General features: G+C 45.8%; 1 protein-coding gene across 2 annotated transcripts in view; it reads left to right on the top strand.

Moving 5' to 3' along the window:
* Positions 1-17,295, top strand: part of smurf1 (SMAD specific E3 ubiquitin protein ligase 1) — a 28,889-nt gene extending 11,594 nt beyond the window's left edge. The window contains exons 5-18 of one of the 2 annotated variants that reach the window (XM_080524052.1): positions 569-634; positions 733-808; positions 2,369-2,580; positions 2,794-2,878; positions 3,903-4,049; positions 4,432-4,651; positions 4,975-5,078; positions 5,739-5,853; positions 10,461-10,639; positions 11,572-11,709; positions 12,068-12,188; positions 12,900-13,101; positions 14,632-14,707; positions 15,614-17,295. In XM_080524052.1, the coding sequence (XP_080380178.1) occupies positions 569-634; positions 733-808; positions 2,369-2,580; positions 2,794-2,878; positions 3,903-4,049; positions 4,432-4,651; positions 4,975-5,078; positions 5,739-5,853; positions 10,461-10,639; positions 11,572-11,709; positions 12,068-12,188; positions 12,900-13,101; positions 14,632-14,707; positions 15,614-15,713 (1,841 nt within the window). In that variant the 3' untranslated portion in view covers positions 15,714-17,295. Of the gene's footprint in view, positions 1-568; positions 635-732; positions 809-2,368; positions 2,581-2,793; positions 2,879-3,902; positions 4,050-4,431; positions 4,652-4,974; positions 5,079-5,738; positions 5,854-10,460; positions 10,640-11,571; positions 11,710-12,067; positions 12,189-12,899; positions 13,102-14,622; positions 14,708-15,613 lie in introns of both variants that reach the window. The other variant, XM_080524051.1, reaches the window with a different exon arrangement.
* The last annotated feature ends 3,026 nt before the right edge of the window (positions 17,296-20,321 follow it).

Raw genomic sequence — 20,321 nt, 5'->3', positions numbered from 1 at the left:
TCTCCCACCCCCCCTTCCTCCCCACCCCCCTCCCCCCTCCCTGTCTCTCTCCCTCCCCCCCTTCCTCCCCACCCCCCTGTCTCTCTCCCTCCCCCCCTTCCTCCCCACCCCCCACCCCCCTCCCTGTCTCTCTCCCTCCCCCCCTTCCTCCCCACCCCCCTCCCTCTCTCCCTCCCCCCCTTCCTCCCCTCCCACCCCCCCTTCCTCCCCACCCCCCTCCCCCCTCCCTGTCTCTCTCCCTCCCCCCCTTCCTCCCCACCCCCTCCCCCCTCCCTGTCTCTCTTCCTCCCCACCCCCCTCCCCCCTCCCTGTCTCTCTCCCTCCCCCCCTTCCTCCCCACCCCCCTCCCCCCTCCCTGTCTCTCTTCCTCCCCACCCCCCTCCCCCCTCCCTGTCTCTCTCCCTCCCCCCCTTCCTCCCCACCCCCCTCCCCCCTCCCTGTCTCTCTCCCTCCCCCCCTCTCTCTCTCCCTCCCCACCTCTCTCTCTCCCTCCCCCCCTCTCTCTCTCCCTCCCCCCCTCTCTCTCTCCCTCCCCCCCCTCCTCCCCTCCCCCCCCTCCCCCCTCCAGACCAGAGGTTGGACCTGTGTAAGCTCAACCTGTCAGACAGCGATGCCGTCCGGGGACAGATCGTAGGTAAGACTGGAAGCGTAGCCGTAACACACACACACACACACACACACACACACACTCTCTCTCTCTAACTGTTGTGTGTGTGTGTGTGTGTTCTTCAGTGAGCTTACAGACGCGAGACCGCATCGGCAGCGGAGGGCCCGTGGTGGACTGTAGAGGACTGTTAGAGAATGAAGGGTGGGTCTGTCTGACTGTCTGACTGTCTGACTGACTGTCTGTCTGACTGTCGGTCTGACACTCTGTCTTTCTATACATGTCTGTCTCTCTGTCTGACTGTCTGTTTGTGTGTCTGTCTGTCTGTCTGTCTCTGTCTTTCTATACATGTCTGTCTCTGTTAGGGATGTCCCGATCCCATTTTTTCACTACCGATACCGATACCTGGGCTTCAGGTATCTGCGATACCGATATCAATCCGATATTTGTATTTATTGTTTTACTCCTGAATAATAACAAATACTTCCCCAGTATATAGTCCACAACAACAGTTGGCTATTAAAGACTGCCAGCCTTTATTCAAGCAACAAAAACAGTACTCTGCAGTACTCAGTGATCAACTGGTTTAAAGTTAAAACAATTTAAACTGCAGCATTCAGCATTGTAAAAAAAAAAAAGAGTTACTGTCTGATTTCTAGTTTTAGTGCCTTCATGTTTTTATTCTATTTATCTTCTCTTACAAATGGCAAATCAATTATAGCACCCTTTTTAAAAGTGTAGCCTAGTGACGCTGCTGGTGAGACCAGAAACCAGTCCCAGAATCAAAGGGGTGTCAACAATATCTGCTTTTCGTTTTAAGTTTTAAAGTACCACTCGATATAATATACAACAGTTTAACGATCACTAAATACTTATAATCTGTGGGTTGGATTCACTGTTGCCAGAGGCTACCGGTAAGTGATACCCGGCTTGTAAACATAGTGTAGCAACCCTGTTCATTAATGGTCATTAATGCTTGAGTTCATGTTCATGTTCGCACTGTTACTGTGTTGTGTGCCAATGCACCCCTGTGATTGGTGGAGGTCACGGGGGGGGGGCGGGTGCTGTGTGTGTTGTTGAGACCGTTGGGAGAGAGAGCTCCGGTGAACTAAGAAAGTTGTGTATGAGATAGTTTACAATTAAACGCACAGATTACATGAGAGAAGCTATCTGTCATTATTTCAACCACTGTCCAAGTGGGGACGTTACAATACTTTCGTTTTAGCACGAAACGTTAGCCGCTAGCAGCGTTTTTAGCAGTCACCATTCTTGAGCAAAACATTGATACAAACAAACATTCAAATACTCGTGTCGTCTTGAATTTTTTTCTGATTTCAATGTATGACGCATCATTTGAAAGCTTACCATCTGTAGTTTCAGACTATGTAAACAAACGAAAAATGACGTAAGCAAATGGTTTATGATTTCACCAGCTAGCATCATGACATTGTCAGACTCATTACACACAGGTTGTCATCACGTGAGTGACATGCCGGATCGCGAGCCCCAGATCGGTGCCTATTTCTTTTCTGGTGCGATCTGCGATCCAGCATTCAGGACCGATATCGCGGCGATATCAATATCGGATCGGGACATCCCTAGTCTCTGTGTCTGTCTGTCTGTCTAACATATTCTTAGTCAGTTGGTTTCTCCAGTTCTCTGTTAAAGAAGATGTGGTCTTCATAGCTAGGGTGTTTCAGTGGTGAGTGTGCGTTACTGATATGGTGTGTGTGTGTGTGTGTGTGTGTGTGTGTGTGTTCCCAGGCCTGTGTTCGAGGGCTGTTTCAGCGAGGAGCCCCTCCCCTACTCTGACCCCACCGGCGCCGCCGGGGGCGGGACCTGCCGCCTGGACTCGCCCAATCAGGAGAGCAGGCTCCAGACCCAGCGAATCAGAGGCCAGGACTCCAGAGGCAACGGCCACACCCCCCAGAACCGGTCGCACGGCTACCAGTCACCTGACCTGCCAGAGGGCTACGGTGAGGAAGGGAGAGAGAGAGTGTGTGTGTGTGCGCGTGTGTGTGTGTGTGTGTGTGTGTGTGTGTGTGTGCGCGTGTGTGTGTGTGTAACCCTCTGTTGTGTGTGTGTGTGTAACCCTCTGTTGTGTGTGTGTGTGTGTGTGTGTGTGTGTGTGTAACCCTCTGTTGTGTGTGTGTATGTGTGTGTAACCCTCTGTTGTGTGTGTGTTACAGAGCAGAGAACCACGGTGCAGGGTCAGGTCTATTTCCTGCACACACAGACGGGAGTCAGCACCTGGCACGACCCTCGGATACCACGGTAACGTACCCCCCCACACACCCACATTAACCCCCACCCACCACTGTACCCCCCCTAGCAAAACATGACTCAGTACTTGGTGGAGAAACCCTCGTTGGCAAACACAGCGGTCAGACGTTTCTTGTAGTTGGTCACCAAGTTTGCGCAGATCCCAGGATCAATGTTGCCAGATTGGGCTACTATTCCAGCCCAATTGGGCTACTTATGATCACACTGGGCGGTTTTTAGACTGATTAGGCTGGAAAAAAATCCCATCTGGCAACACTGCCCAGGAGGGATTTTGGCCCACTCCTCTGAGCAGATCCTCTCCAAATCCTTAAGGTTTGGAGGTTGTCGCTTGGCAACTGGAAGCTTCAGCTCCCTCCACAGACTTTCTATGGGATTAAGGTCCAGAGACTGACTAGGCCACTGCATGACCTTAATGTGTTGTGTGTAGGGACCTGACCAGCCTGTCTGTCTGTCTGTCTGTTGGTTGTCATAGGGACCTGACCAGCGTGAGCTGTGAGGAGCTGGGCCCGCTGTCTGTCTGTCTGACTGTCTGACTGTCTGACTGTCTGACTGTCTGTCTGTCTGTCGGTTGTCATAGGGACCTGACCAGTGTGAGATGTGAGGAGCTGGGTCCTCTGTCTGTCTGTCTGCTGTGAGGAGCTGGGTCCGCTGTCTGTCTGTCTGTCTGTTGTGAGGAGCTGGGTCCGCTGTCTGTCTGTCTTTCTGTCTGACTGTCTGACTGGCTGACTGTCTGTCTGGCTGTCTGTCTGTCTGTCTGTCTGTCTGTTGGTTGTCATAGGGACCTGACCAGTGTTAACTGTGAGGAGCTGGGTCCGCTGTCTGACTGACTGTCTGTCTGTTGGTTGTCATAGGGACCTGACCAGTGTGAGCTGTGAGGAGCTGGGTCCGCTGTCTGTCTGACTGACTGTCTGTCTGTCTGTTGGTTGTCATAGGGACCTGACCAGTGTGAGCTGTGAGGAGCTGGGCCCGCTGTCTGTCTGTCTGTCTGACTGACTGTGTCTGTTGGTTTTCATAGGGACCTGACCAGTGTGAGCTGTGAGGAGCTGGGTCCGCTGCCGGCGGGCTGGGAGGTCCGGAGCACCGTCTCCGGGAGGATCTACTTTGTGGACCACAACAACCGGACCACGCAGTTTACAGACCCCCGCCTACACACCATCATCAGGTACGCACACACACACACACACTTAACCAAAAAAAACACTTAGCAGTAACAGTGAGTTGTGACGTGAACGTGATCCACTAACGGTGATCCCGTCCCAGGATGGTCATGTGACTGGTCATGTGACTGCTGGTGTTGGATGTGACTGCTGGTGTTCCGGTCGCTCTTTAACGGGACACACTGAATCTGATACTCCCACGTGGTTTACCCTCAACTAATGCTGTCTGTTTGTCTCTCTCCTTCTCTCTCTCTTTCTCTCCCCCTCGGATACTCTCTCTCTCTGTCTCTGTCTCTCTCTCTCTCTCCCCCTCTCTCTCCCCCTCTCTCTCCCTCTCTCTCTCTCTCTCCCTCTCTCCCCCCCTCCCCTCTCTCCTCCCCCCCCCAGTCAACACTCCCAGGTGAAGGAGTCGTCCCAGGCTCTGCCGGGTGGTCAGATGGAGGTGGGGGGTGAGGAGGGGGGAGGCGGGGGAGGGGAGGGGGAGGTTGCCGTGCGTTACGAGAGGGACCTGGTGCACAAGCTGAAGCTGCTGAGGCACGAGCTGTCGCTACAGCAACCCCAGGCTGGGCACTGTCGCATAGAGGTGTCCAGAGAAGAGATCTTTGAGGTACACACACACACACACACACACACACACACACACACACACACATACGGCACACATACACACACACACGTACACGTACACGTACACGTACACACACACACATACACATACACACACAATCAAATATATATGACACACACACAATCAAATATATACACACACACACACACACACTCTCTCTTTCACATACTGCTTATTCACACATATGCACACACACCCTCACATACGGCACACACACACACACACACACTGGTAGTGTTACGGTGGTCTCATGGCCGTGTGTGTGTGTGTGTGTGTGTGTGTGTGTTGGTGTGCGTGCGTAGGAGTCATACCGTCAGATAATGAAGATGAGGCCCAAAGACCTGAAGAAGCGTCTGATGGTGAAGTTCAGAGGAGAGGAGGGGCTGGACTACGGGGGCGTGGCCAGGTGAGGTCGCCGGAGGCGATGCCCCGCCTGTCTATCTGTCTGTTTGTCTGTCTGTTTGTCTGTCTGTCTGTCTGTGTGTCTGTCTGTGTGTCTGTGTGTCTGTGTGTGTGTGTGTGTGTGTGTGTGTGTTTGTCTGTCTGTCTGTGTTTGTCTGTCTGTGTGTGTGTGTGTGTGTGTATGTGTGTCTGTCTATGTCTGTCTGTGTGTCTGTCTGTGTGTCTGTGTGTCTGTCTGTGTGTCTGTCTGTGTGTCTGTGTGTGTGTGTCTGTCTGTCTGTGTGTGTGTATGTCTGTCTGTGTGTCTGTCTGTCTGTGTGTGTGTGTGTGTGTGTGTGTGTGTGCGTGCATGTGCATGTGTGTCTGTCTGTCTGTCTATGTCTGTCTGTCTGTCTATGTCTGTCTGTCTGTCTATGTCTGTCTGTCTGTCTGTGTGTCTGTCAGTCTGTCACCAGGGTTGACTCAGCCGTTCCTCTTTGTGAATCCAAAGGGACGTCCGTTTCCTCTCAGGGGAACGTGGGAAAAAACGTGTCTAAAGCGGCCTAGCCCGCGTCCAGGCGGGCGTGGCGTGGAAAAACCAGTCTCCCCGGTGGCGTTGGGCGGTTGAGGTTTGGGTGATAGCGTTGCGGTTAGCGTGGTGCTAACGTTGTGGTTGTGGTTGCAGGGAGTGGCTGTACCTGCTCTGTCACGAGATGCTGAACCCTTACTACGGACTGTTCCAGTACTCCACAGACAACATCTACACCCTGCAGATCAACCCTGACTCCTCCATCAACCCCGTGAGTCACACACACACACACACCAAATACACACACACACCACATACACACACACACCAAATACACACACACACACCAAATACATATACACAGACAGAATTAGGGATGGACGGTTTCCAATTATTGAAACCGAAAAACCGTCAGAGAGTAAAACCGCGGTTTTCCGGTTAACCGAAAAATACATAAAAAAAATTTAAAAAATTAAAAATTAAAAAAGGAGCGCCAATTTCAAATTATTGAGCCCTACTGCTACAATACACTCATGTCGAACACCATTAAAACACCGTAAGCACAGTCGCAACACATTTAGGCTACTTAGTTTCACAAATATAAGTGGAAAGGCAGACTTTTGTAAGCTACACCATACATGAAAACACATGAACACTTAACACACCAGCTCCGCTGATCCAGGGTACACGCCTGCACGGAAGATCATCTCTTGGAACAGGGTCTTCAAAGTTTCAGCTGCTGCTCAATGTATTTAAATATTTGAATACTGCTCAATAATCACTGAAATATTAGACTTAGAATTATGCAGTGAACATACTTAAAGCTTTTCATAAAAACCACATGCCGCGAGACTGACTCGTCCTGAACTGTCGTAAGTCAATCAACAAAGAATGCCCCATCAAAATAAAAGTGCCCATGGTAGAGCTGTCAAAATAGAGCTTTCAAAATAAATGTACTAATACAGATAGAGATGAATACAGAACTACCTTTGCGTCACTAAGTGACCGCGTATCTTCTGAGACATGCGTTCTGTCATCACTTTCAGTAGCGCCTTCACACACAGTGGCGCTGTGCACAAACACTCTTGATCCGTATAGCTCTTGTTTTATTATATTGTGGTTTAGTAAATACTGCACTTGGAGTTACATTCAATGCATGATTTGTGCTATAGAACATAAATAAAGTTTGATTGATTGATATCAAATCAAATCACATTTTATTTCTATAGCGCATTTCTCACAAAAGTGACCCAATGCGCTTTACAGAGAGCAGCGAAAATTATCTTATTAAATGTAAGCGAGTAATTGTAAAAAACCTTTCCTATCTACCAATAACTGAAGGCAACTATCTTTCCCATGGAGTGATTCGTTACCCTTAAATATAATCCCAATTAGATATTAATCCTCAGTTATTCTTCACAACTGACCAAACCTCTCACTCATTGCGCGGCAGATTCAGACTGTATCATTGTTATTTTCACACACGACAAACATGTGACATGTTCCAGTTTTATTCTTATTCTATTGTATTCTTCAAAAAAAAAAAAAAAAATCCGGTTTCAGACGGTTTTGATAAAAAACCGTTTCTATTTTTATAAACCCCGGTTTTCGGTTTAACCGAAAAACCGTCCATCCCTAGACAGAATACATATACTCATATTAAAACATTAGGAAACCAACTAAACATGATTTTTTTTATTTATAATGAAATATGGATATATTTTATCTTCTTTCAAACGATATCTATAGGAGGAGGTGATGTAACTGAACCAAAAAGAATGAAAATGTAACTATCATGTATTTAACAAAAAATGATCGAAGATGCCAATTCCTACTGAGGAAAACGTTAGGACACCCTATGCCCTAAGAGCTGGTATCACCCCGTTTGGCTGAAATGAGACGTTTCCTATAACTGTCTACCAGTCTCTGACATCGACTGGGAGAAGGTTTTTTCCCCACTCCTCTATGGAGAATTCTTTCAGCTGTGTGATTTCAGGTGTGTCTTGCATGCACAACCTGTTTCAAATCACCCCACAGCATCTCAATAGGATTAGCTTTGACTTGGCCATTCCAGAACTCTCCTTTTCTTTCTTTTGAGCCATTCCTTGGTGGTTTTACTGGAATGTTTTGTGTCATTGTCATGCATTGCATGGTCCACATCTGCTTAAGCTTCAATTTCACAATCTCACATTGTCCTCAAGCACCCTCGGATACAATAAAGAATTCATAGTGGAATCTATGATGCTGTGCTGGCCAGGCCCTGCTGCAGCAAAGCCGACCCAAACCTTCACATTTCCACCCCCCCATGCTTCACAGTTGGTTCTTGTGCTCAAGTGCTGTCTTTGGTTGGCGCAAAACATGTCTTCTGTTACTGTGCCCAAATAATTCAACTTTGGATTCATCTGTCCAAAGATAGTTCCAGAAGTCCTGATGTTTGTCTAGGTGTTCTCTGGCCAACTTTAGTCTTGCCCTGATGGAGGGTTTTTTACAGGCAAAGGTTTGGACACCTCAGCAAGAGCTACCTGTAGGTCCTGTGATGACATTTTAGGATTGTTGGAAACTTCTTTAAGTATCTTGCGCTCTGCTCTCGGCCTGACCTGGCTATGTTGGCAGTGGTTTTAAATGTTCTCCACTTTTATTATTATTATTATTTCCGGACAGTGGAATGGCTGATTTCAAATTGTTTGGAGATCTTTTTAAATCCCTTCCCAGACTCATACGCATCTACAACCTTCTTTCTGAAGGCCTCAGAGAGCTCTTTTGATCTCACCAAATCACCATGGTGATAAAACTCACATCAACAATCAAGAGCAAACCAAACTAAATGTCAGAGGTTTAAATAAAACAGGCTCCTCCCAAATCCTCTCTAACAATGTTCTAACCATTTGTACCTGATGTGATACACTTGATTCTATTTTTAGGCATTTTAATTAGTAATAAATGTGGGGTGTCCTAACCTTTTCCTCACAAGAAAATTGCATTTCTATTAATTACATTTTACAGTTTTATTTGTTTAGTTATATTACCTCCATCTCTCAATATTGTTAAAATGAAGATCAAATATGTTGAAAAAGACAACGGTTTTCATGGGCTGTCCTGTCTTTTCACACTTGACTGTACTTACACACACACACACACACACACAAACACACATACCAAATATACTAGGGCTGGGCAAACGATCAACATTTTTTTTTTTCCGATAATCGTAAGAATTAACGATCAATTATCGATTAATCAATAAGCTTTTTTTTCACAAAAAAAAAAAAAACTAGGGCAGAAATAACAAGCATGTTTTCCTTGGGGAAAAAACTTTATTTGTGTTGCTATTGCAGAATTGCACAATGCACACATTCATTCATTCACATTAACTAGACACTACAGTCAGATAACAATCCTCTTAAACAAGGCAGTGAGTAGCCTAAATTGTTTAACTTAAAAACACATTTTACATTATAAATAAAAATATAGAAAATAAGTAACTCACCATAGGAGCAGTAAAAAACAGTTACTCACAAATAGGAGGATGACTGAAAACGTTAGTGTCCTTAAGAGCGTCCAGCTTAACTTAAATTTAAACTCCAGCGAGAGACTGTAGGCGGCAGGCCTACTGGTTCTTGTTCAAAAAGATGATCATGTTAACATGTTCAGGGGTGAGAGACGAACGCAATCTGGTGACAGTTAGGCCAGCCGCAGAAAACACTCGCTCCGAGGGCACCGAGGTTGCGGGGATGCAGAGGTTTGCCAGTCTTCTCCGATGAAGTGAGCAGTGATTGTTATGTAACTCTCTGTATTGAGTGCCGTCCAGCAATCGGTAGTTATGGCAACCATGTTGCTATCTACTGCTAGCTTCTTTAGCAGGTGCTGCTTCGACTCCTGGTAGCGCATTTCGATGCGCCTGGTTATGGAACGTCGCGATGGAACAGGATATGCTGGCTCGACTATTTGCATCAGCGCACGAAATCCTCTACCCTCGACAAAACTGAGCGGCAGAATATCTGTTTCAATTAATTTGCAGATGGCCATCGTTATTTTCTCTTCTCGTTGTGCATCACACCTCCCGCGTATAAGATGAGGCATGATGGAGGGCTGAGAAGTACAAGGTAGCGAAGGAGCAGTCAGGGTCGGGTGTACGGTTTGCAGGTGGTATTTCATCGGGGTCGTCGTCGTATTATATTTATAGGTCACTGCGCAGTGTTTGCAATGAACGAGGTCGCCTTTCAGATCAAAATGCTCCCACACCAAGCTTCGTTTCGCTCGCTTCGCCATTTTCCAAGCAGTGTGTGTTCCAACAGTTTACCGCACAGCTGATTAATCAATTGAACATGCAAGGTGCCTTTCAGGAAGTAGTGGAGATCGTGCACCTATTACTGGAGGTCAGGTTACACTAACGTACGGGAACTTCCGTCATGCCGTACTGCGTTGCGAAGGCAAATGCAAAGTTCATTTCTCACACATAACGTGGACAAACTAATTTCCATTATTATTATAATTATTTAAAAAAATAAATAAATAAATATATATAACGATTATCGAGCAAAATATTTTGTGATCGACCAAGACCTTATCGATCAATTAATCGATCATCGATCATTGATGCCCACCCCTAAAATATACACACACCAAATACATACATACATACAGTACATCCCAAATATACACACACCAAATACATTCACACACACCAAATACATTCACACACACATACCAAATATATACATCCCAAATACGCACACACGTGTCAAAAGTAGTTTATGTTGCTAGTGTGTACACACTAGTAGTGTGTGAGGAGAGACAGACAGAGAGAAAGAGAGAGAGACAGAGAGATATGATCACACGTGTGTTGTTAACGTGTGTGTCCGGTCCTCTCCCCCCCAGGACCACCTGTCGTACTTCCACTTCGTGGGCCGCGTCATGGGCCTGGCGGTGTTCCACGGCCACTACATCAACGGGGGCTTCACCCTGCCCTTCTACAAGCAGCTGCTGGGCAAACCCATCCAGCTGGGAGACCTGGAGACCACCGACCCAGAGCTGCACAAGAGCCTGGTCTGGATACTGTGAGTCTACACACACACACACACACACACACACACACACACACACACACACATTCCTGAGCCTATTGTATCTCTTTGTGTAATCTAAATGATTTGATGAGATTTCTTCCCAGCATCCAGCATTAAGTACCATGGATGACTTTATTCACCAAAAATGCTGAACTGATGATGCTTCATTTTGTAGCCAATCAAAGTATTAGATACTAGGTAAATCCCACATCAATACAACACTTGGTGCTCTAGGTGGTGAGTGCCAAAACTATATACAAATGCACTACACACAAACATATACACACCTTCAAGCTATATACTATATGTGACATGGTCTGGTTAAAAAAAGACCTCATGTAAGCTTTCAAATGATGTCTTTCAAATTGAAAATAGTTGAAGAAGATTTGAAGATGCTTATTTGAATGTTCGGTCCACCTCAAACCAAACAGCGGAGAAGCGCGCTCTGAATCAAAACACAGCCAAAACAGCTGCTAATAGTTAGTAGCTAAAAAGGAACTTCGCTACGAACATCGAACTGCATGTTTAGCACATCACAACATGCCGATAGAGCATCGACATGCTAAAACCACATAACTACACATAATTAGATGATCACACAGTCTTTGCTTTTGAACACGTCCTAAAACGTAAGTTTGTTTACAAGCCATGTATCACTAACTCAGTAGCCTAAGGCAGACGAGACAGTAAATCCAATTTACTAAGTATTTAGTGATCCTAAAACGGTTTGCTATATCAAGTGGGCTCTTTAACACTTTAACGGGGAAAAAAACGGAAAACACTTTGACATGCAGCCCTTTTCACCAGACCGTGTCGCATATACTCAACTGACACAAGTTGTGTACACAGACACACTGTGCTTATGTTCATTGCTGGGGACTGACTGACTGACTGTGTGTGTGTGTGTGTTTGTGTTCTGGCAGAGAGAACGACATCACGTCGGTTCTAGACCACACGTTCTGCGTGGAACACAGCGCATTCGGGAAGTTCCTGCAACACGAGCTGAAACCCAACGGGAGGAACATCCCCGTCACCGAGGACAACAAGAAGGAATACGTCAGGTGAGAACCCAGGAACCGACCGAGGAGAACAGCCCACAGAGCAGACGGAGAACGTCCTCACGTCCGCGCCGTATGGAACGCCTTTAGACACGTCCGACACGGCAAGAAATAGCACGTTCCACCTGCCTGTTCCACCGGCATCACTGTCAGGCTGCCATGTCACAGAAGCCCAGTAGAGGGGGCTGTGGAGCTCTCTCTCTCTCTCTCCCTCCCTGGGCTACGTGTGTGTGTGTGTGTGTGTGTGTGTGTGTGTGTGTGTGTGTGTGTGTGTGTGTGTGTGTGTGTGTGTGTCTGGAAAGTAACCTCAGTGTGCGGGTGCATGTGTGTGTGGAAAGTAACCTCTATGTGTGTGTTGCAGACTGTATGTGAACTGGAGGTTCATGCGCGGTATAGAGGCCCAGTTCCTGGCCCTGCAGAAAGGCTTCAGTGAGCTCATCCCTCAGCACCTACTGAAGCCCTTCGATCACAAGGAGCTGGAGGTACAGTAACACACAGGCTGTGTTCCAAACGGCATACTAGCATACTACATACTCAATGTATAGTTATATATACATAGTTCATATAGAGGTACAGTAATACATAGTTCATATGGAGGTACTGTCAATATAGAGGTACACTACCGGTCAAAACACCCAAAAAAAATCCTTTTACCTCAAGTTTTTATTGAAAAGTAGCTAATATGCAAAAATGTCATCAACACATCACTCCATAACTTCATCTTAATGCAAGGATAACAGTTAATTCGTTTTTTTAATGTAATGCATGTCATTATATTTGTTTTCAACTTATTGACTGATTTGTTGATGACATTTAAGTAGTGCATATGCTGTAACTAATTTAATGTTTGTATGTTTTCTGGGATTGTAGTGTGTGCGTGTGTTTGTGCGCGTGTGCGCGTGTGTGTGTGTGTGTGTGTGTGTTTGTGTGTGTGTGTGTGTGTGAATGACTATGCTGAAGTATATGTGTGTGTCTGTATTTGTGAATGTGTGTCTGTTTCTGACTGTGTTTCTGCATACGTGTGTGTGTGTGTGTGTGCACGTGTGTGTGTGTGCGTGCATGTGTGTGTGTGAGAGCGTGAGTGTGTGTTTCTGTTTCTGCATATGTGTGTGCGTGCAATTCTAAATTGTTCTCTCTCTCTCTCTCCCACTCCCTCTCCCTCTCTCTCCCCCTCTCTCTCTCTCTCTCTCTAGTTGATCATCGGGGGCCTGGGGAAGATCGACCTGGCCGACTGGAAGACCAACACGCGTCTGAAGCACTGTGTGTGTGACAGCAACGTGGTGCGGTGGTTCTGGCAGGCGGTGGAGGCCTTCAGCGAGGAGAGGAGAGGCCGGCTGCTGCAGTTTGTCACCGGCTCCACCAGAGTCCCTCTGCAGGGGTTCAAAGCACTACAGGGTGGGTCCCGCACAGGCTCGCACAGGCTCACACACACACACAGGCTCACACACACACACACAGGCTCACACACACACACACAGGCTCACACACACACACAGGCTCACACACACACACAGGCTCACACACACACACACACACATAGGCTCACACCCACACAGGCTCACACACACACACACAGGCTCACACACACACACACAGGCTCACACACACACACAGGCTCACACACACACACAGGCTCACACGCGCGCACACACACAGGCATACACACAGGCTCACACACACACACACACGCACAGGCACACACACAGGCTCACACAGGCTCATTGTTTATTTTGGTTGATTCCTTTTTTCATCGAAGAGATGATTGCGTTAGGATCATGTCTTTATAGGTCTTTATATTTTAATGGATTAATAATATTTGCCCTTTTTGTAAATTTTTATTTATTTTAGTTTATTTTGTTGTATTTACTACTATATCGGGGGGATAGTGTGTGAGTTTTGGCGACATCTTGTGGTGGGGATGAGGTTGGAGGATTTGACTGGAATCGAATATGGCATTCATCTGTAGGCCTATGTTTGAAGGGACTGAGTGTGACTTTAAGTGACATCCAGGGGTGAAGCTGAATGTTCCATTGATTTACAATTAATTCAACATGGCGGCCTCCACGAAGACACCCGCTCATTTTAAGGCCAGGAAAATGCTTTTGTGCATTGCATTATACGCAAATTAATACAAATATCATGTTTGATTGCTGCCGGATCTGTTTGTCTTGTTTTCACCACTGGATGTCGCGGAGGGTCACGCATTGTCCCTTTAATGTATTATATGTTGTATTAATGTATTAGGTGTTTGTCTGTTGATTATATGTGGACCCCAGGAAGATTAGCAAACTGCTACGGCATAAGCTAATGGGGATCCTTTTAAATAAACAAATAAACAAATAAACACACACACACACACACACGTGCACGTATGCAGAAACACACAGTCAGAAACATACACACATTCACAAATACAGACACACACATATACTTCTGCATAGTCATTCACACACACACACACACACACACACACACACACACACACACACACACTCACATTCACACTCACACTCATACACATTTTCGTTGTCTTCACTGTTGGATTTGACTTCAGAGTTTGTCTTCACATTGGAGCCGTGGTAACTAGGAGGGATCTTTGCGCTGCATTTTAGAGCAGTAAATAATATATAGTGTCTGTGTGTATCAGTATAGAGCAGTAATAACTAGAGTGTGTGTGTGTGTGTATAGAGCAGTAATAACTAGAGTGTGTGTGGTAACAGTGTAGAGCAGTAATAACTAGAGTGTGTGTGTGTGTGTGTGTGTGTGTGTGTGTGTATATAGAGCAGTAATAACTAGAGTGCGTGTGTGTGTATATAGAGCAGTAATAACTAGAGTGCGTGTGTGTGTATAGAGCAGTAATAACTAGAGTGTGTGTGTGTGTATAGAGCAGTAATAACTGGAGTGTGTGTGTGTAAGGCTCTACAGGTTCAGCAGGCCCAAGACTCTTCACTATCCACCTGATAGACGCCAACACAGACAACCTGCCCAAGGCCCATACATGGTAAGACTGGAACACACACATACACTTTTTATATTTACATTTTTGGCATTTAGCAGACGCCTTATTCCAAAGCGACTTACAATCAATACATTTGACTAAGCAAGTGAATCATCAATCCACCAGTCGTAGCAGGAAGAATAATCCAGCTCACGCCCGGGGCCGTTGGTAGTTTCAGTGATAGAAGGAAAAATCTACTTCTATCACCATCTTCTAAACCTAGACTTTTTTTTTTCTTTATATATAGACACTGGAGAAACAGAGAAACCGTACAAGGGGGGCAATATAAGTTTTAGGGGACACAGTAAAGGGGAAAAAGCTGGTGTCTTCAGGAGACGCAGTGCTGGGGGGCATTAGAAGTCTTACACACACACACATACATGCACACACATATATACACACACACACACACACACACACAGAGACTACTGTACCCAAGAGCGGGCCGAATACTGCCACTTTATTAAAGTGCCTTTTGTTTCTATGATTTATCACTTAATTATAGTAAAAGAGGCAATTCTTTAGAGGCAATCCACTCTGGTAAAGTGGGGGTAGCGGTGGCCTAGTGGATAGTGAGTTGGACTGGTGATCAGAAGGTACATTAGCGTAGCCACGTAGCGTGTCCTTGAGCAAGGCACTCAGCCCTGAGTCACTCCAGGGAGACCGTCCCTGTGATCTCGGAAGGTGGCCAGTTCGATCCCCGCCTCAGGAGGGAGCTTGTGCATGCGCCCTTGAGCAAGGCACTTAACCCCTAATCGCTCCAGTGGCGTTGAATGTGCCTGACCCTGTGCCTAGAGCAAGAAGACCACATTCCTACTGTTGACTGACAGGTTGATTGCAGGGCAGGACATGGTTTAAAGATAAGACCAAGCAACTCATCCCTGTCTCTCTCTCTCTCTCTCTCTGCAGTTTCAACAGGATAGACATCCCTCCCTACGAGTCGTACGAGAAGCTTTACGAGAAACTACTCACCGCCGTGGAGGAGACCTGCGGCTTCGCTGTGGAGTGACACTCACACACTCACACACACACACACACACACACACACACACACACACACACACACACACACACACACACAAACATACAATATACACTCTTGACTCTATACACACACACATACACACACTCTCATACACACACTCTCATACACACACACAAACATACAATGTACACACTTGACTCTACACACACACACACACAGGTGGATGATAGGTGGATGAGACCTATGGAGGCCAGGCGCCCCGATAAACCCAACCCAAGCCCACCCCCCCGCCTCCTCCTCCTCTCTCTCACACCGCCTGCCCCGCTCTTCCTCCCTCAAATGGACAACGAGGGGTTTGAGGCGGCGGCGGGAGGGGGGGGGGGGGGGAGAAAAACAGAAAGTATTTTAGAGTTTTTTCCAGATGTTTTGAAGAAGCATTTTTATCCTTCGGTTTTAAACGAGCTATGATGTCATTCTTCAGAACACACACAACCGATGACTGACGCTGTCTCTGACGGTCCTTCAATCACACGCAGTCTCTCTGACAGACAGATGCTTCAGCCAATCGGATTACAGCCAGTCGTCTGTGAGCAGAGGATCCTCCAATCGGATGTCTGAGCGGGGGAAAAAGTGGCGAATGACTGTCTGATGAGCGGATTGATTGATTAGTGTTCATGCTTTATGTTTAACCACTGTTGTGTGTGTGTGTGTGCGTGTGTTTGCGAGTGCGTGTGTACTTGAGCATGTGTGTCTGTGTGTGCGTGTGCGTGTGCGTGTGCGTGTGTGTGTGTGTGTGTGTACGGTTGTCTGTGTGTGTGTGTGTGTGTCATGCATGACACCTGGTTCTTCTCTGTAAAATGATCAAAATGAGCCTCCATTTCGTTCTGCGACCACTCTGATCCACTCTGATCCTTTTTAATGTCTGATTATTATTTATTACTGTGTGATTACTGACCATGCTGCTATGCTCCACACGAGCCCACACTAATCTCTTTCTGTCAGTCCCAACCTGAGGTCTAGTACACCCCATCTTGAGTTTTAATCTGCTGCTCCTACGCAGAGGTCAAAGGGCAGCTCCTGACCCGGATGTAGCCAGCGGTGCTGTTGGTGGAACCTAGAGGGTTATATGTTCCTGTGTGTGAAATATGCAATAAAAAACCCCAACCCTTTCTCTCTCTCTCTCTCTCTCTCACTCTCTCATACTCTTATCGCTCTATCACCTTATTTTCTATCTCCCCTTTCTTCCTTTTCTCTCTCACACTCTCTCTCTTCTATATATTTTCCCCCTTCTCGCTCTTGTCCATCTGTGTCAACCCTTCCCTCTCTCTCTCTCTCTCTGTCAGTAATGAACAGAATTGTTGGCTGAAGGTTGGGAAACGGTTCCTTTTGTGTTTTCTTTTTCCAGACCACCATGAATGAGCAAGATCTTTAACAGTCATTAAACATCCATAGAAATGAATGAAATTGAACTAAATGTTGACTAAATGCTGTGGAAGCGTTGGGATGCTATGTCGGTTGAAGATGAATGTTTGCAGTATCAGTACAATCTACGATCTTTAGGTTCTCAGTTCATTGTGTAATGGATGCAAGAGTATTGTAACTTACTATGTACTAAACATTTATGAAAAAAATACAATGTAAATAAGATTATATTAAAGAAACTAAATTGAAAATATGCCCTGTGTGCTGCGGCGTGTGTTTGTTCTTTGAAAGTAAAAATATAGGCTAAGCATTTGTGTGCCTCACCAATAATGAGCTCAGGAGATAACTGAGTGAAAACGCACACGTTGATCAATAGATGAATAAGATGATTCACGTCACATTCATATTCAGACTATTGAAAGCTATAAAAGTTGTGTTATCGGGAGGTAGATAATACAGGCGCCAGGGCTGACACACGCATTTCAACCCGTTCACACGCTCACACCTTGTATTTCTCACGCAGAGAAATTACCAGGGTAACGGCCACCAAGTTGCGCCGCTATTATTATTATTATTTTTAAATAGAACAGGTAGAAAATCAAGTGAGTTCCCTCTGGTTCCCCTAGAGTTCAGAAGGCCACGCACCAGCTAATCAACTAAAAAAATATAGCTACCGAACAGCCAATCAGAAAATAATAGCATTGCTGTATCCGGGTAACATTTTGATATTCCCGCTACAAGAAACAACGTTCCAACGACACGGGCTGACTGGAGCTATTGATTCAGATGAGGACACAGAAGAGGACAGATTATTTTTAATTGATCATCATTCACGAAGTGGCTACAGACTGGTCGACGTGGGAGAAGACCATATTCTTTTGATTACAGTAAGTCATCTCATCATTGATTTCCGTTGCTGGGGAATATGTGTGTCCAGGCAGCTGGTATGTTAACTAACAGTTTGACCAGAGTATCAGTGAACTAGCCTAGCTAACCGGTTGAATCCCTGCCAGAGTGATAATGACACCGTGGCTTTGGTGTGTGAAGCTTTGAATTGAATAAATGTGCTTGTGTTACTAGGAACAACAACATTTTATTCATTTATTCATTTTTATTTAAAAATAACAACTTCTCCACAGCCTGAGGTATTAGCCTGAGGTAGCTAGCCTGAGGTATTAGCCTGAGGTAGCTAGCCTGAGGTATTAGCCTGAGGTAGCTAGCCTGAGGTATTAGCCTGAGGTAATACCTGAATTGAGAATCAAGGACCCCAATTGAAATAAGCCAGTGGCTTTCTTGGGTTTTTATCCTGTTAGTTGACCTTGTATGTAATATGTACTTTCATGTACCTACTTCTGCAAATCTTCTAATAAAGTTTTCAATCAATCAATCAAAGGTAGTTAGCCTGAGGTAGCTATTAGCTAATCTAGCACTTTAAGCCATAGCTACTGCTGGTAAAAACACAAATAACGCCTAATGTAAATTATAACTAGTAGTTTAGCCAAGTATTAGCAGTAATAGTGAGATGTTATCTTTTATTTAAAACGTTTTTTTATTGAGCCAAAACATTGTTCACATCCATTATGTTGTATGGACGCTCATTTACATTTATACGAAAGAGATTGACGTAGGTCTTAAGACGACTTAAGACATCTTGACAGACAAATATTTTGGTTAATTAAGACATCTTAAGACATCTCAAGACACGGTGATGGCTGGGTATTAAATTGCAACGTAAATGGACGACCGCAGCCACGGATATTTGGTAAACGGCTAAAATAACAACAATTCTGTCTGTCAGAACTCACAGAACTCCAGAACTACATCACCCAACACCACCGTCCTTACGTCGTGACATCACCCAACACCACCGTCCTTACGTCGTGACGCAACCAGCCATTCTTGTTTTGGCGGTTTGTTTCGATATTCGGTTGTTCTCAATCGGACAAGACGCGTTCCCCAATCTTTCATGCCAAAGGTTGGAGTTCTTTTCGTATGAGCTATGTCATGTCGAAGCAGAGAGAATAGGATATAGTCAATGACTTGTTGTTTTTTACCTCAGGAAAGTCAGTTAGCACAATTTAGGTTAGCATTAGCCTAGCACGGGGTAGGACAGGGCTGGCCAGACCACCGACGGGTTAAGACTTAAAAGTGGAACAAACATGGACAGCCAACGTGTACGCTGTCAGTGAACACATCCAGGTAAACGTCCTTACACCCTCACCGTGCTCAGGCTGTGTGTTTTCTACATTTAGAAGATTTGCTGACATGTTTGTTCGGTCGTGTTTTTGCATCGCAATTATCTTTTCTTTTAGCTACTACCTCTGTCTGTTTTGAGTTGTGTTGTTGTCGTGTGGGGCGAGTGATAAGCCAGCCAGCTGGTGGGGGGTTCCCATCAACGTCACTAAAGGAAACTCCAGGGTTATTTTTGAGAAGTTTCACGAGATCCATAAACAAATAAGCCTGGATTTTCCTTTAGCGACGTTGATGGAACAGCCCCAAGTCACTGTGCTCGGTCTGGGTTGTTTTCTTAGCTAGCTAGCTTTATCCAGGATCGACAGCTTGAAAGTAGACAATCTGCGTGGTTGAAAAGTAGTTAAACACAGCAGGTGAAATCAGTTACCCGCCTAACGTTCGCCTCTTGTGACCACATTATCAAAGCCTAAGTTAGTTAGCTATTTGGGTTCACTTTTAAATTGCACGCACGCAGTCCTAGATACAACAATAACTCAATCCCGCAGTAAGTTAACTTCTTATCAGACGACCTAGTGTACAATACTCGTTAATATCTTACTTCTTTACTGTCAACACATTACTTGCTGACAAGGTCCAGATTTGAATTCAGAACACTGTTGAACACTCGCATTCAGCAGTGCAAACAACACATTGCACATACATGCTATTTAGAACATGAGGTCAGGGTAACACAGCATTCTACAGAGAGAGAGAGAGAGAGAGGGGGGGGGGGTGGGTGGTGATGATGATGATGATGATGATGATTTTAGCTGAGAGAAGTGTTAAATGTTTGTAAGCAGAGAAGTGTGTGTGTGTGTGTGTGTGTGTAGGGGAGTGCTTGTTTCAACATGGCCGATGACGACGTTAACTACCTGGCAACATTCAACAACCTAGGTAAGAACACACAACAGCCACGGTAAGAATACACACACACACACACACACACACACACACACACAAACACATGGGGGACACCCA

The sequence above is a fragment of the Nansenia antarctica genome (genome assembly GCF_963989245.1).
Source record: "Nansenia antarctica genome assembly, chromosome: 2".
Classification (NCBI taxonomy): Eukaryota; Metazoa; Chordata; class Actinopteri; order Argentiniformes; family Microstomatidae; genus Nansenia; species Nansenia antarctica.
This window is presented reverse-complemented; position numbering and strand designations above follow the sequence as displayed.